The following is an 18,050-nucleotide window of genomic DNA, read 5'->3' as shown; positions in this document are numbered from 1 at the left end:
AGTTATAGAGCATACTGAACATTTCAATGTAGGCAGTTCAATCGCTCCCCTATAATGGCCGAGATGGCGGAAAAATAAGTAACGGTGCACGTTGAATGCGAAATCAGCGCATTAGTTCGCAAGGGCACAAGTGTGCGGCAATGATCAGCTCAATTCCTAAATAGCTTGGCATGAAGTAATAGCAGTATGTGGTTATTTCATTATATGTCAAAAAGAAATTACAAAGTGTTTGCTAGCCCCTGTATCTGCTATCTGATATCTGAATACCTAAACTGGAGCGTCTGAAACAAAGGGATAGTGAGTGAGAGGTAGACGAAATAGAAGAGGTGAGCGATAGGAAAAGAAAGGACAGGGTAGGTAAAAATAAAATAAAGATAAATATATACGCCGTGGCACAATTTAAGCTAGTTTGCTGGAGGCCCGACGCAGATGTGTCAGGTCACTGAGCCCTCCGCACATCGGGTGGGGACTCCACAATAGCTCCAACTGCAGCGGAACAAAAGCCAGAAGTAAATAAATTAAAAAAAAAGGTGTTTTGATGCTCAGTTAAGCATGTGGAAGCTGAGAAAAGAAACCGCGATCCACTGCCCCCACACGTGGGGACATTCGAGGAAGAGCAGATAAGCTCTAAAAAGACAAGGGCGTCACAAGATTCACGCCGTAACCCGACGACACACTTTCAGCCCGAGCGATCACATTCCCCCTTGATTCCCATAGTGGGTCAACAGATATGAACCATGTTTTGACTCTAACCAGCAGCGGCTCCTTTGACTTGAGACCGTCACCTTGGCCCCATATATACAGTGTCGCACGTGCCAAATAAAGTGCGCGTGGCGCTATGATAAGCTTTCTCGAACGCCCTCCACGCTTTGCGGTATATAAACCGGCTCGATGGATCGCTGAGGACACCGCTCGCCTCGACAGGGTATCAAAGTGGACGACTCTCCTCTTGCTGCCCCCGAAGAAAAATGGTCGGTGCCAGGACCTTGCTCTGCGCTGCGACGCTTCTGGTTGGCGTGACCGTCGCGACAGATGAAGCCAGAGGGCTCCCGCCAGGACTCGGAGCCTTTGCCGCAATGTTCGCGCAAATGGGTGAGCGGTTGGATTCACTGTCTTGAGCGGGCGGGTGCTCCTAAGAGTTGCACAGAGGACGGCGTGCAGGCGGCCTTATACATAAATTACCGCATTGGGGTAAAACAAAGCAATAGGTTTGCAGTATGCTCAATTCAAGCAGAAACATAAAAAGACGATTGAAAGCGAGTAAACCCTCCGTGCGTATGTGCTTTTTGTAATCCAACTGCCATGACCAAAAATAAGTGATCGTAGCGTTATAATAGAGGAAAAAAGCAAATCTTTTATGGAAGCCGCATTTCCTCTTGCATCCGAATTGAACATACGGATATTCTGGACATTGCCATTTGCCCGGCTATAATCGCCAAGGAACAAGACTTCCGTCAAAGTATCAGTGCGAAGAAATGCTGTGGATGCAGTCTGTCAGTCGGGCGTGGCTAAGTGGAAGGGCTGAGCGAAGGAGGGAGGAGACGGGAGTAAGAGAAAAGAATAGAGTGCAATTGCTCACGTGTTTTTATGAAACACATTTCTATCTAAATGAGGCGTCCCAGCTGAATGAAAAGCTAGTTTCAAAAAAGGGCGCGCACCCTAACCCAGTTAAACGAACTGAGAACTGTTATGGGTCGACTGTTAAAGCTAATAGTATATTTTCGCCACCTTAATACATATTACAAAAAAAATTCGCTCACTTTGTGGTTATGGGCATAAGGAACAGGCTTCACTGCGTAAGTTGCAGATCGTCTTGCGAAACAGCCGAGTGAAATGTTCGCACCAGGTTACAAATTTAGTAGAGTAGCTCTTGTGCCGGCTCTGAACGATGGCTATCACATTAAAAGTTCCTAGCCCCGCCGCGGTTGTTCATTGGGACGACCGGCTTTTAAAAAAGATCACAGGGAATAGATCCTGGTCGCGGCGGCGGTGTCTCGATGAGGACGAAAAGGACGGCGCCTGTGTACTGTTCGATGTCAGTTCATACGAACCCACATAGTAAAATTTCCGGATCCTTCTCCTACAGATTTTCTAAACCAACCTACAGCTTTTCTAAACCAAGATACCATCCCCGGAACAGCAGTGCCACTTCAGCGTTGCAAAGAACGTCTCAGAGAAAAAACTCTGCGCTTTTTCAGAATAACAGATAGCGGCTTTCTAAGCTGAGGGTCTGCGCGTTCACTGTGCGGAAGGTACTAGCCAGCGATTGGTAACGTGATAGCGCTTGTCGACGGTCAGTAAGTAAAAGTACGCAAGTCGCACCTGGGAGCAAATATCCTAGCTATCTATATTTTCATTGGCGTTTTATTCCTCAAATCAATAACTATGGTGTTAGGTGCTTGGTATTTAGTAATAATTATCATTGGCGGTTGAATTAAATGCAGTGGACTTGGTAGCAACCTTCAACAGCTGGAGACCAGCTTCATTGGGTCAGAACGCTCTGTGTTTTTTAAACACTTGGGCACATTTGGCGGTACGCCTGGTATGCGGGTATGTGTGTTGGTGTGCGCGGGTGAGAGAGAGATAACCACTTTGCATATACTAGTTAGAATCCCCGGTGCAACGCGCAAGAAAAACTTCTCACCCTTCACCTGCTGTAACATTCGAAAGCAACTGAAATGCATTTGTTCTCATAAGTAAGTAAAGCAGCCCTCACAGGCATGCAAATATTCGGTTCTTGGAGTTATCTGCATAATTAGAACACCTGAGGAACCAGTGAACCTTGTTTTCTTTTTTGTTTCCTTTAACGTAATAGAGCATTAGGCTTGTGCCGAAAAACAGACACCATTGCCGTGCCATAGTTTTCAAAAACATGCCGGAAAAAAAATGCGCCCGTCATCTTCTATCAAAATTACGACGCATCCGGTCTTTGTGCAGCGTTCAGGGTGGTGTCAGATGACATTGCTTTCGACTTAGAATATGAGTGCTAGAAATGTGGAAGGGCAGTTTGCGACAGGGGATCGAGCCAACGACACGCGAAGCTCTAATTGTATGTCGTTATTTGTAAGCCGTTGGAAGCCGTTATTTGTAATTATTTGTTATTTGATCTCCACCCAGAATTAATACGGATAGTGCTCCTTTGCTTTTCTTAATATCTAAGCAAACTAAATACTTTTAACACTGGCGGACTATTGTCAGCCTCCTAATGCCAGATATTCGCGGAACTAAAAGACGGTGTTCAAGGCGCTTGCACGTTTTTCTTTTAAACCCAGATTAATCGTCATGATAAATTTTGTTGTGCTTAACACCTGCGCGCGAAAGCGACCCTATGTAATACCTTACAACCTGAAGTGTTGCTTATATGTTTTGGATTTTTAGAACTGCTGTTCATGAATTTAGTAAAGAAAATTGTACACTCTGAAGTCTTCTGCGTTCATTTTTGTAACCAAGTTTCCCTTTCTATCCCATTCACTGCTGCCATGAAATTTTGTTTCAGAACAAACATGCCTGAGTGAGGCCCAATTCAGTCCAGAGGAAGTTACTACTGTAAGTATTGACACGCACAAAGCAGTCTGGATTTGATTACTGCGCTAGCTCTCTACAATTCATCGTTAACAAATTGTGGTTTCCGACGTAGCGCTATGACAACCTGCCACCTGCCGATGCTTTTATGTGGCAAAGTGGACAGAAAAAATCTTTCTCCCCACTTCTAACAGAGAGGAGGGAGATGACCGAAGAGCGCTGTCATAGGAAGAGCTGAGCCCCCCCCCCCCCCCCCCCCCCCCACCAAAACGAAACGACCTTTTGGAAATGAAAATATTTATAGATGGATCTCCAAAGAGCACAGAAATGTTTGTTAGAAAATTGTTTAGCATGGTTCGGCAAACGAAAACATTAAGGAATGAATAAACACGTACAAAATAGGACTTTTTGGCAGGTGATTCGAAAGCAAATGGTGTAGCTTTGCTGTAAAATCTAATACAGCTAGTTTAAGTAAAACCACGAAGCGAAAAGCATTCGAATAGCGATAAAGCTGAACTGAGTATTTACAGAAATAAATCGAGCACGGGTAAAGTTTGAGTAGAAATCGTTTCTTTTATTGTTTGGTGCATGGGCAAATATTTATACGAGTTCAAATCACGTAATCACTCTATGCTGGCAACAGCCGACAGTGGCACTTCAATATGGCCCTAACACCTCGGATGTTAGAACTACAGGTGTGAAAGACAAAACGCTGGTTAGCTGTGGCTAGTACGCAACGCTCCCTCAGTATAATGAATATGTGACTGTCACGTAATGACCGCATTCTTTTAAATATTCACCTGATGACAGGTGAGTGTCCACTGATATAACCCCAAGTACTAGTTGGCGCTAAGACAGGATTTATCCAGTCTGAGCACAGGCACACAGCTGGACCATTGTGTGGCGTTATTCCTCATCAGTATGCTCACAATTATTTAAACAGTCAGAAAATAAAATTGCCTTAAATCTTTCGAATTTTCGAACTAGAAGGTGCCTGTTCAAAGCTGTGGGAAAATCTAAACAAGTAGTCCACTTGTATTCATATAATTTTTAAACTCACTGTTCTATTGGCCCATCGAATTTCTGACTACAATATTCAGCTCGCTATTCGCAAAGTTCGAATGTTTCTACAACCTAGAAACAGCCTGCCATTGGCATCTCGTGGAAACCTTATCTTTTCACAGGAACTGACCTTGCTGCAATTTTTTAAGCAGACTTCACCCTGGGAAAAAACATTGGTTTCCATAAGGTTTAATAATTAAGGTGCATGCGATACTCCGAAATAGCGAAATTAACAGGCCAGGCAGAGCGTGTCCATACGCGCTAAGGGCAGAAACGAGTGATGTACCTTCAACGTATTGGTGAATGTTATTTCTAGCACCCTTTATCGCTTGGATCTCCTGTAGAAGGGTTTAGCAGAGAGGGCGCTTACCGAGTTAGAGGGTAAACTAAAACAAGGTAAAGACGTTTATTTTACACATTCGTTTCTTCTTTTTATGCTAACGGCGAATTAGACGCAACAAAATATACAGAAAAGAAGAAAGCGCGTTCTAAGGGAAATACAAAAAGTAGTTTTTTATCTTAAAGTACCTACAAATGCATAACTGCCACTTGCATTACTGGGGTCAGAAGATGCACTAGGGAAAACTATATTTCTGGGCCTCATCTCAAAGCCTGCGGTAGCTACTTCCAGTCTGGTTTTTTCGATGCAGCACTTGCGCCAAATGATAGCATAATTTATTCACTCTTGCCAGCACCACTATTTTTTCCTTCGCGCATTCTAACCAGTTGCGTAACGGATATAATGTGCCTTGTTTTGTACCGCATATGACAGACAGAACGGACCAGTCTTTGGAACGGTCGGCATATTATCAGACAATTTATTTGGCTTGATTATTATTTGCCATCACAGTTGTTGCTTCGGCTCCCTAAATAGATTAGCTACCAAATGCAGAAGCACCAAGAAGTTTTTCGCGCACCCAGTAGAACTTCGCTGCTTGCTGATGTTGCGGTGCCAGCTAATGTCATGCTTCGTATTCCAGATACAGGACCTGCGTAGGCAAGAAGCCGAAACAGCTGGATCCAGACCGGTAAGCATAGCTGCATATCAGGTGGTTTGTGTACGAAGTAGCAATGATGAACATGCTGTCTATCTACGGCGACGTGGTCTGCGAAGAATCTTGAAAAAATGGTTGCAAGCTCCTGTATTACACAATTTCTTTCAATTCCTTCGCTTTTGAATTCCTAATATGAACCAATTTAGTTGTCCATTCAACGGTTCCTTGAGCGTGTATAGAACAAGGCTTAGACAGAAGTGAACCTTGACGTCGCTTTCCTGCTGTCAGCAGCTACAAGATGCAATATGGCAAGCATGAGAGTGCCAGATATCTCTGTAAGTAGCGATTAATACATGCATTCTAAGACGATAACAAAATAACCAGTGCTGGTAAATTAGGACATTTCAAACTTTTTATGAAAAAAAGCCGATTCACAATGAGTATGGGGATTATTGACACCTACTCATAGCCAGGCGAAAAAAAAAAGAAACCTTGTTTTGAGGCCGGTCGGCTTACTACGACCGAAGTTTCAGCACTTCAGAAAGATCAATAGAGTGCAAAATGACGAGGGTGTTCTACACAAGGTGGAATTTCGCGTCGTTCTCGCTTAGAGTAGAGTACAAACGTTTCGAATTGCTTGGCTAGTGGTTTAACATTCCAAAGCGAATCAGTCTGTGAAAGGTGTCGTAGTGGAGGACTCCGGTAATTTCGACCACTTGGGGTTCTTTAAAATGCACTCAAATCGCACAGCAATGCGTTTTGCTTCCATGCAAAAGCGGCCACTGCGACCGGGATTGGATTCCGTGTCCTTGAGTACAGCCAACGGGCGCCCTAACCACTGAGCCACCGAGATGGGTATACAGCAAAAAAAAAAAAAAACGATGTTCCGAAAGGTCAATTTTTCCAAGTTACCCGACAAGGATAAGTAGGCCTTGGGCCGATATACTGCCGCAATAAATAATAAGCAGCCTACAGTTCTCCCTGCGTGTCAGCTCTAGTACAACTCTTTTTTTCTTCACGCAGATATTACTGACCATTCCACCTGAGGACTTTAGAGAGGCGTTGCATTTTTGCTATCGGTTTGAGTGTCATTAATCCATTCGGACAGTTTCGAATCGTTAAGTTCAATCCAGCTTTCACGTAAGCAAAACTCGTTACCAGAGGGGCACTGCAGATAGTAAACCGTCGGTGCATTATAAGCGATTCCGACCCAAGGCTTGTCAACATGAAACTCCTCGCGCTTCCAGAACACCAAGAGGATGTGTTCATTTGGGACACCCTACGTTCTTGTGGTAGAGTGGCACCAAAATACGGTTTAAAGCTGGAGCGCACCAGAAATGCAGATGTGGACACCGCATTCAGATATTGTGAAGCTGGCTGATATTCCCTATCTTTTTACATCCTGTTGAATTTTGTGTCTTGATTTAATCCCCTGAAGACCTTAATTGTGATTACGGTGCCACTAACTAAGCCATCTTCATTTTTACTGCCGTACTTCGTGCTGTGATGACTTCTGGTGTGTTGGTCGCTCATCTGAAGAGCGCATCTTTTCCTATGCTGACAAGTTGCACGGTGGTCCCGAAAGTGCGGATAAAGTCCTGCTGGAGTATTTCATAGACGCTATCAGTACTGGCTGCAACTGGTGCAATCAGCAACAGTCCCTATCAGAGCGGTTAATCATTTCTTATCAAAAGATGAAGACTAGGCTTTTAGAGCCGCGTAGGCTGCAGTGCTAGGTGGGCGGATGAGATTAAGAAGTTCGCAGGGGTCAAGTGGATGCAGCTAGCACAGAACCGGGTTAAGTGGAGAAATATTGGAGAGGCCTTCGCCCTGGAGTGAGTATAATCAGGCTGATGATGATGATGATGATGATGATGATGATGATGATGATGATGATGATGATGATGATGATGATGATGATGATGAGGCTGCAGTTTACCATGTTGCATCTCAGCCATCTCCAGAAGGTCAGTTACATCCGGTCGTCGAGTTTTCCGCTGGTTCTCCGATAGCCGAAGCTTCTGTTGCTTGCATCATGGCTAAAATGGCGGCTTATGCCCCGAGTACTAGAGCAACTTGGCCTGATGTGACATCGCCTAGTCTCTGTTTTTGAGTGGAACCATATGGCGTCACTGGGTGCACTACGGAAAAGCCTGAAATCTATTGACGTGTTCAGCTTCCTAGAGAATTCCTAAATGCACAGCCTATAGTGTGAAAATCTTGCTTCGAAGCGATGTGCATCGTCAACATCTGGATCTTCCGAGGAGACGGACATGGTCCTTAGTGCCCTGGCTCATAGCGTCAAACATCTGACCATTGCGTTGCTCGCGTTCAAAGAGAAGTGCTGCCACAAGAGAGCTCTTGCCATCTCACTCTTTGCCTGACATCATGGATACGTAATATCCCTGGCAACCGCTCAGCAATGCACTATCGCAAGTCACATCAGTATATTTCGTACAGGGCAGAAACCGGTACAACTGCGTCGCATTTGTTTCTGATAGTGGATAGAGAGTGAATATGCGGGGAGTGTTGAAACAGCCCTCCAGCCTTTTATAGCATATATTACGACGCTTGCTTATCACAGTCTGTGGGTCTTTCGCTGCGTTGCTTCCTGTTTTTGAAAAAAGAACCTATCGTATTCTGACCTTGATACCGAGTAGACATGGAGGGGCGTTTCATATGTTGGAATTTTCGAATGTACGGCTGGTGCATTCTGTGTTCAGGCTGATTGAGTAGGTTTTTGTAAAACCTAGGCGCTCCCCTTCAACATGAGCCCCTCGTTGTTTTTACGGGCGACATTAACTGCGTGTATAATCCTTATGATCGCTCTGGGTCAAAGAAAAAGAAAGAAGTTAACGGTGCTCTCTGCCATGGCCACAAGTGTGGGCCTACTCGATACTGGGCTCTCAGGACGACGTCCTGCTTGTGTTCAAGGACGTTCCCATGGCCGCGTAGACCGGAGTCTACACGGTCATCTGTTATTTTGAGATTCTGTTATTTTGAGATTGAACTTGATTACCTTTTGCGGCCTGTCAGCGCCAGTGGGCTAGATTTACGACGCCATCTTTGTGTACGGTAGATTGTTGACCGCTTCATCGTTTTCATGACGAATGCTAAGCAATACTCTGAGCGTTTTCCGCTAAATCCCGCCTTAAATGTGCCCCTTAACATTGGTGACCGTCCTTTTTTATGGGAGTTTGTGTATGAGGTATATTTTGTTTACGTTTTCTGGCAGTACGTTTTTCGACAGCTTTCATTTTCAGTATCGCAATAAACACTTTTATAATTATTTCATTTCAATGCTTACCTTTTGCTTCTATTACCGATTCGATGTAATTTGTATTGTCATGACAGGACGTCCTTGCGCGGGAACGAAAAGTGGTATTTTCTTCCTGCACTAAGACTTTCTTCCGCAGTTGTGTATAGAAATGTTACGCGTGAAGACGTGCCTTAAAAAAGATGCAATTTTTGCGTCGTTTCCGAACCGCCACCTCGGCGATATTCCTAAAAGCATTGAACATCGCTACATCAGTGTAAGGACCCAATACTGTTCTCAGATATCTTGCAAAGAACCTTGAAACAGCGAATTTATTTGACTTCCTAGACGATTTGATACTTGAGCGCAAGACAGTTTGTTGACACATCTCTTGCTATTACTTTTTTTTTGTTAGGGCTATACAGTTTATGAAAAGCTATAGAAGGATCATCCATCATTGTCAATCAGTTGCTTCGAAGAAATCTCATTTCAGCCATATGTATGTTGAAATGAGAGAAGTTTATTAACATGCCTACATTTAACCGGTATGTCATCGCTCTTGGCGAAGTATTGTGCCTTATCTCCTGCCTAGTGCTCTGTTACTCTGCCGTCTTGAGATGTCTTTCGTGGGATTCCCTAAAACCTCTGTAAATAGTTCATTTAATTATAACATATCGCCAGTTTAATGAATGCCGTGTTTAAACAATAGCTTGGAGTAGTGGCTATAGCATGCTCAGCTGCGGCACAGAAGGAAGGTGGTTTGAATTGTGGCGTAGATTTAATATACTCCTTTTTTTTAATCTCTCCTTTTTAAACAATTTAGGAGCGTTATTGTATAAGTCAGGACTTTTTTCGAGCGCATTGTTTCTTTTTTTCCTATAAACCAGGGCCAATAACCGATACAGTGCAATCCGGATGGTCCCTCTCCCTCCGGGTTTCATGATCACGTTACCTGTGCAACAAATCCATATACCAGGTCCACTTTAAACCTTATGGCGGTGTTTCCATTAGGGCTCACACACAGCCAGGTCCTATAATCACCTGTGCCCGCCCGATATAACAGAGAGAATGCCACGAGGCTCGTTCCTTCTGCTCCAACCTTTGGCACTTGACATGGCACCTCGTAATCTACAACGCAATCATCAGTGTACTCTTTTATTTCCTATGAAGCGCCCTCTCCACTCATAATTCTCTGATGGCGGCCGCAGCATGTAGTCACGGTGTATGTTGAAAAAACTCCTGGCCGTCATACACAAGCATGATTAGTGCCATGTGAACTCATTTCGCCAACATGGGTTCGAATTCCCCACTGGCTTCGAAGCAGATTCAGGTGTGTGTTGAGGGGATTGGTAATAAAATTTGAGATACTTATCTTATCGGTTCAAATCCGTATCGCAAAGCGGCCTCCGACATGACTAGATGAGGTATGCTAAAAACATTTGATATCTATTCGCGACCTCCAAGCGCGGCGTTGTACTTAGGGCAGCCTTGTATGGATTCTGACTGGAGGAGCAGAGCTGACCTTTCATTTCCTGGCTCCAGGCTTGTTCTGACAAGCTGCAAATAATTTTTTTATTCCTTTTTCCGACATATATTAGGATATTAAAGTGGGTGCCCAGGCGGAACTTTTTTAATGGACATTTCGTTTTTTATATGATAAACGCCAAGCCCGGATGATGCCAGTTAAGGTATACACCAAATATACCTGCATTCAAGGAAATTGTGCGACGAAACATTGCTACCTAAAGATAAAAATAAAACCTGGTTAAATGATGTACTAAGTATTCTACAAAATGAAAAACGTTTACCTGTTCCAAATTCGCAGGCCGGATTCTGAGGTTGACGGTTAGCTAAAAGCCGTGACACTGGGTGTTGCGGCTAGTAATTATAAGGAGCAGAATAATTTCATATAATCAAACGCCTGCTGTAATTATGCAAGTGCGGTTGAAAGTAACCAGCTGAAATTGAACTTTTACATATGTGCCGAAACACGCGACAGAAAAACACGGCCAATTTGATTAAATACAATTACTTCTACCAAAAACGTGCATTACTACTGGCAAGCGTGGCACAAGCTCCAGGTGGAGTACAAATACGTTCGTTCGTAACACTTTCCATCCCGAATTCTACGTTGTCTGGAACAAACATTTTGGTGGTTTGGTGTGATTAAAAACGTGTCACAGAGAATTTGAAAAAATTGTGACGACCTTCTACAGAGTTTTTCACCTGAAAACCATGTTCAGCATGGTGGACACGGGGATTCCTTTATTTCAACAGGAGCTACGCGTAATTTGCTTTGAATGTTGGCACAGTGAAACTATAGGGCAACTCGAGTTTTCAGTTCATTGGCATAAGCGCATTTGCGTGTATAGCGCTAAAATAAATATTCTGTTATGTCCCATACTTGAACACTTCACGCGTGGCAGTCTCATCGAGGGCGGCAGTATTATCTGTATATGGTCTCATCTCCAAGAAAATGCTCCCGAAAAAAAAAAAGAAACTATCGTCATTGAAATATGTCTCGCTTCTTGGCAAAGCATCAAAGCGATTTTCGTTTCGACGGGTGGTATTTTTTTTTTTTTTAATCTTTCAGGTCTGATTTTTTTTTCCTTAATATTATGTCCAGTTACCCCTGAACGTCGGGTGGGAATGTAATATTGAGAGACTACTGAAAACAGGAGTGAAGAAAGACAATGATATCATTGGATTCGTATAGTAATAGTTGACTTTCTGCTTCGCGAACATAGACGTGGTGAAGCATCGGCATGGTCAACCTCAACGCCAAACGTCATTAACATACAGTTCATTTTTCTTGTATTTCTCCGAAGCTCGGCCAGATGGCGCTTTGAAAGTGAGCAGGCAACTCCCTCTTTTATGTTAATTTGAAAATGTAGGAGGAGGATTATAGCTGGCTTACGTCCTAGCAAAGAGGCGCTTCCATGAAAATGAACTTCTTGTTCCGTGATTTTGACGCTGTTTGCTCCAAAGGGCAGCTTGTGGTGCGGGATCAGAAGCGGAGGTGAACGTGAGTTCATTCTATAAAGTAACAGCGAAGTTTTAAGGATGTCTTCAAAATACAACAAAAGGTTTGGCAGTGCATATTGCACATTATTTTTATTCAGTGGCGGAAGAAAAGACACAGCCCTGATTGCCATGTCCAATAAGTAACCGAAGACGAGTGACGACAATGCATGCGAAGACCCTGAACTTTGTGGAAACGAATGGTAACGGATGTGGCAACGTGATAGTGGTGGTCCGCATTAGCAAACCATTATGCCGTTTTAGGAGGTTGTATATTGCTCTGACATCCACCGCTGTCTGCGGCATACGCGCAGCGACTGGGAGGAAAGGACATATGCCTAGCATTTCGCATGCGTAATAGAAGCCCGATCGCACATTATATGTGTAGTACATCTCCGATGTATGCGGTGAATGCTAAGGCACGCGAAGTTCCACGGCATTTTGAAACGTGCTGCATATCACCTTGACATGGCTATGGTGAAGCGAGAGGAAGATGAACTATGAGAATGTTGAGAAGAAACCTTAATTCTCAAGCCAAGACAAGGTTTCCACAAAGGGACTCCTCTTCGTCTGGGCAGCATGATCAGCTCTAGCTGGGTTTATTTACGCTTTTTCTTGAGGAGAAGAGCAAGGCAGGGAAGCCAGGGAAGGAAGGGTGAGGGGAGGAGGAGCATGACACGGAATGAAAGAACGTTTTCTTGGACATGAAGTTTTATGAACCTGGAACATGTGGGTGGGTCAACTGGAAAATAAAATAAAAATGCGGCAAGGACAATTACAATGCGAGGTATGTGATGAGTCAGCATTCGAAGTAGGTTCGATGGTGGCCGGTGTTTCTCAGAGGAGAACAGGCATTCACAAAGGGACCTGAGAAGCAATGTGGCTGCAGATGAATACCTGGGAAGAGCTTCTCAGAAGTGGTTAAATGCCAGCATAGGCTACGTATGTTAAATAAAAAATGAGGGGAAAAAATAAAAAAAGAGTTTAAAAGCACTAAATCTGAATAAGCTACACCTGCCAAGCCGCCCATTTTTAAAAGAAAATGATTCAAGAAAGAAGCAAATTAGGAAGTGAAAAAAGTAGCAAACATGCTTGGAAAAACATGTAGTGCTTATGATATCAGGAGATGGTAGAGGAGGGGGGCGGGGCACACGTTCTTTGAATAAAGTGCACAAATCACGCTGCATGCGATTTTAATCCTGGAAACGTATTGCGCACAAGAAATATATGTAACGAGTTGTAATTTGACTTCGGAGATAATTCTGTGGGTTCAATACTCTAAATTTATGACTTATAAATGCCTCCTTGTATATTTTGTTTTATCTCTAAAAGGTTTAAACCCTGACTGGAGTATACATAATGCAATTCTATTACCAGTTCAGACCCCATGCCGCAGCGATTTCACAGCCGGAGAAGCAGAGGATTTGGCTATCCCGATCGAGTACCTGTACGAAAATTATTTCTAATAGCATCTTGGCTAGCTGGTCGAGCGCAATGGGTGAGCTGAAGGCTGCCGTTTTCTAAGTACTGCGTACCCAACAATGCTGATAGGACAGATGGTTTGACGGCTACCACAGGGTGCTAGTAATTTACAGAAGGTTATTTCATGTTCTGTCCGCTCTGACACATGATATTGCTTTATATTTCAGCACCCGGGAGGTGAATTCCTGGAGCATCTTGTAAGTAGTTTTTCATATACATTACGACGACTGTATCCACAGCACTTTACACAAATAATTGCTTTCTGTTGAATAAAACGAAAAAGGTAGGCAGCCAGCATTTTTCAAAATATCTTGTCGGTATACTTAAATGAGAACATCTAGAAGCATATTCTTTCTGGAGTAGGCACAAATTGTTCTTACCCGAAATATTTTATCAGCCGTCTCAACTTCCGAAAAAGAGTCTTGTGGTAATGCGAAGAGTAATTTTTCCATGCTATCTTTCTACACTCTTCGATTTTGAATACATTACGCTGGTGTGCTGCACTAAATCAGCTTCTGCAGAAGGGCACCAATCTATGCTCAATGGCATTAAAGTAAGGCATATTGTGGGGAAGTTTTCCCCCTCCCGTGGCGGCGAGCGCAAAATGTTTGAAACAATATGTAGTATCGAACAAAATGGCTTTTCTGATGCTTGAAGCCTTTCACACTTTGACGAGTTTCACTTAGACCATTAGGTGTCCGAAACAGCTAATATTTCGGGAAAAATCGTTATCGTGAGCAACTTTTACAGCTTTTTGCGTCTGCAAATGTTAGTATACCGTGTGAATTGTCAATTCTTCTCGCATTACGTCTTGTTCGCGATGAATATTTGGCCAGAGCACTCTCCTTCACAGCCTATGGCAGATGCACTCTTCTATTGTTACCGCTACTGTACCCTGTGCATCTGAGAAATTCAGTTCAATCAGACCCACGTTATATTAGCACTTGATGCCCCCAGCTGCGCTGTTCACCTCATCATAATGAAACAATCGGCTTCACAGCCACTAACCACACCCGCCTTGTCTGCATCTACTTCTCAAGCGGAAGGATGGCCATAGCGGCATAATGCAAACTTGTTTTGTAACCATGCGCGCCTTACCATAATTTTTGGCTCTATTTTTGTTGCTCCTCTCACACCTCGTGACAAGGCATGCCTGGGTAATTGCCTCAATTCCTGGCCCTCTCGCGGAAACCAAGTGGGTATGAGAATGATTAGAGTTTTTAGGAAAGTAGGCGTCGATATCAACTGCGGAAAGCCGGTAGCGACAAAAACGCAAACCGCCTCGCAGCTTCTAGAACGCGCATTTTCTAGATAACCTATTCATGTGCCATTTATTTTGTCTTGTATATCTGTAACGACCAGCAGTAGTTTTCTGGGAAAGAAATTCTTCTTTCTAAGGCTACGCAGGTGTTGTGGCGGAAGACGCATTGCAGTGTTTGATTACACTGGACTACCTGTAGCGCCATTTAGACGCATTTAGTTCAGCATATGCACTGGGACTGTGCACGTAGTAACTATGTGGCTAATGAATGCACACGTGCAGAGGGCTACGTATCTTGGAGAGCACAGCGTGCGTACGCACGACGCATATCCTTATGTGCCTACGCTTTAGGCACGGCGTGGGAAACGCGGAGCAAACGGGCGCGAGACACCAACGTCGTATTCTTCATGCGCCACTAGAGGCCAGCTATTAAAGTAGAGACCCTCATTCAAAATGAATAACGCAGGCGTCGGTCTTTAGTACAACTTTGCCACAGGAGATAAGTATGACGACATCCAGAGCGTAGCATGAAAGACTCAGATATAGCTATTACGCCAAGAATTAAGCTACCAAAGTGCCGCAGTGGGCTAACTCTATGACCAGCAAATCAGATCTCTTTTGATCGTACTCGGTGCGAGACCCGATGGCGGCGAAGTTTCTTAAAATGTTTTCCATAGTAGGGTTCGTCTTTCCTATAAAAGCGCTGTTCAAGGCGGCAGCTCTTGATGCTTCGGTCACACCGTGTGATCTGGTGGCGTCACAGAAACGTCCTGCACAGACATCAGCATCGCTGCTGCACCAATATTGGGACTGCACAGAAGAATGTATAGTGCATAGAATATGGGGTGCTACTGGGCTAAAGGGCTCTGCCGTAAATAATGTTAAAATTTAGTTTTGATCCTGCTCTCAACTGCTTTCACTTCTTGTCACTAGATGGCGCCACTGTGTTGACAATATTTGCAATGTTATCCATCCGGAAGTTGATGCAGGCGCAATCACTGTTCCTGAAGCTCTGGGGTTTAGAGATAACAGTGGCCGGGTGAATAAACCGGCGGTGGAAACTAGCAAAAAACGGCTGGAAGATTGGTGGCTTAAAAGCAGAGAAGTGACATAATGTTAGTAATGTAGGAGCAAAATTTAATAAATAGAATGATGGTTTAGTTAACAATTCTAAATAAATAATTAAGATATATGGAGAAAAATGAGCATGATAGCTACTGCTACCACCCCGTTTCAAAGGGGACGCGCCTATATTCCATCCATCCATCCATCCATCCATCCTATTTAACAGTCTACGATGCGTCCAGCAAATGTTGTCGTGCTTTGAGCCATTCACAACGCGTGTAATGCACTGAGCTATGCTCACGCAAGCTTACTGTCTACGCCTCACTTAATGTGCCTCTCGGCGAAAATAACAAAACTTGCCTCGCACAATTTTCAATCTTATACTGCAGCGTTGCCGGATACACCATAGGAAGTTAATGTTAAGTTCGATTTCCACAATGAAAGTTACAGCAGGCATAGACTCCCTGTGAAACCTAAAACGCTTTTAGTATGAATTCTCGCCGCATGAAAAATGTGTCGAGCACGAAACCGCGTATACTGCAGCTAGGAGTCTTTTCCTGGCGCCAGAATTATTTGTCATCTTGCTTTCTCTCAGGACCGCCACATCAGCAACAGCACCATTGTCCAAGGAATCCGCAACAAGTTCCCGACATTCCTCGTAAGTGCGCCTTGACTTCGCAATCTCATAGAGACCGAGCAATGGAGCGGAATATAGAAGCTTGAAATTAAATCGTAACCTGCCTTTACTCAGTTCTCTGCAGATTTAACATTTTATTTTCACACTTTTCTTTCAGACTTGCATCACTCGCGAAGCAGCAAAGCTAATGCAGTTCGGCCGTCCCTCTTCGTAGTTGTCACCATCTCCAAGCCAAACTGAAATGACGTTCTTACCTGTCAAGGCTTTTATTCCTGACCAATAAAATAATGTGACTGAAAATGAAACGCTGTTGATCACCTCTGTTTGTATTCACCCCTAGACCTCCATTAGCTCGCACTGACTCAGTATCCATTTCTACGCCGGTTTTCCGCACGCACACTCAAATGTAGCACGGACATGATAACTGCAATGATTGCTCCAGCAGAAATCAAACTAATAACACGCAGAAAAAAATGATGACTGCTGTGATGAAAGCAAGGAAGTGTGGGAAAACATTTTTTTTGCGCGCTGAACTCATTATTACGAAACAAAGCCTGAACAACCATAGGCAAGTAATAACGGAAGGAGAAGTGTTGCGGCCACCATCTGGAAATGCTTTACGATGACATGTCTAAAAGGAGACGACGAAGGGCAGACGTAACGAAAGATAAGAAGGGTATCCACCAACTGGTATTTGTCAATCCCCTTTGCGGGCTTGCGTCATTATGTGGCGTTGGAAACAACAACGATATGAAAAAGTGTAATTTCGGATACGGATAACTGCTATGTTGACCAATTTACAAGAATCACGATGTTATCTGAAGAAAATTATGCTGACAAAATGTGTAAACAGGAGCTCGAAAAGTTTTACTGGGGACAAAGCAGCACCCTGCAGGTTTTCAAGTGTAATAAAAAAAAAGAATAGGCGCTTCAGCCTGGATTCAGGAATGGGGTTCAAGAGGAGTATGTTTTGAATAAGGATGCACTAGTATATGTGTGTTGCATTATAGTAAATAAAAACCTTATGCTCTGAACCAACTTAATATTCTAGGGCAACTGCACCCACAGCTTGCAGCTGCGATGCGAAAGTTTTTCCCCTTGCCCTGTTATCAGGTCGCCGTGCAAGAAAGAAGAACGAAAAATTCTTTTTTTTATTCTGTCTTTTTCCTCAGTGACTTTTTTTTTTTTACCTCAATAGACGGCATGTATTTGACGGAGCTGAGACAGCATAGAAACGTATATGCGTCATGGTACCGGTCTCATGCCAAATGACCTTAGAACATGCTTCTTGGACTTAAGCAGGCCTTTTGTTGAAAAAAGGAAGAAACAAAATTTCTTTCTTAATAATTTGTATTTAAAAGCAGCATCTTTTTGTCAGTAACGCGTTTAATACTATTAGGAACGTCCATTGCGTCGTGCGTGACTACAAGTATTCCTTCGACCAATGGCTGCCCTGCACCACATCAATACAACCGCTACTCTCATTATACTACGCACAGACTCTTGGAAAGTAAGTGTGTCCCTATCGATCAAATGCCACAACATTCAGCTTTTTAAACATTGCGCATGGAATCTCGCTTCAGAATCTGAACTTATGTCTATTTGTCACGAGAATGTAATAGGCATTTAATTGCACATTGGAGAAGAAATCTAAACAAGCAGCTGCTAAAATATTTCAGTCCCCCTTCCCCCTTTTTTTTCCCCGAGCAAAGTGAGACTCCCAAGGAGCAAAACGGCTTCAAAAGTCCT

The 18,050-nt window shown here is 43.6% G+C and overlaps 1 protein-coding gene across 1 annotated transcript; it reads left to right on the top strand.

Annotated features, from left to right (window-relative positions):
* Positions 1 to 885: 885 nt before the first annotated feature.
* On the top strand, positions 886 to 16,597 carry LOC146200372 (uncharacterized). The gene is made up of 6 exons (XM_084592933.1): positions 886 to 1,092; positions 3,497 to 3,546; positions 5,565 to 5,612; positions 13,506 to 13,535; positions 16,260 to 16,322; positions 16,459 to 16,597. The coding sequence occupies exons 1-6, from the start codon at positions 969 to 971 to the stop codon at positions 16,513 to 16,515; spliced, it is 372 nt and encodes a 123-aa protein (XP_084449059.1). The 5' UTR covers positions 886 to 968; the 3' UTR covers positions 16,516 to 16,597.
* Positions 16,598 to 18,050: the final 1,453 nt, after the last annotated feature.

The sequence above is a fragment of the Amblyomma maculatum genome, chromosome 2, assembly GCF_055883805.1.
Source record: "Amblyomma maculatum isolate TAMU_Amacu chromosome 2, ASM5588380v1, whole genome shotgun sequence".
Taxonomy (NCBI): Eukaryota; Metazoa; Arthropoda; class Arachnida; order Ixodida; family Ixodidae; genus Amblyomma; species Amblyomma maculatum.
The sequence above is the reverse complement of the archived record's forward strand: the minus strand, read 5'-3'. Positions and strand labels throughout refer to the sequence as shown.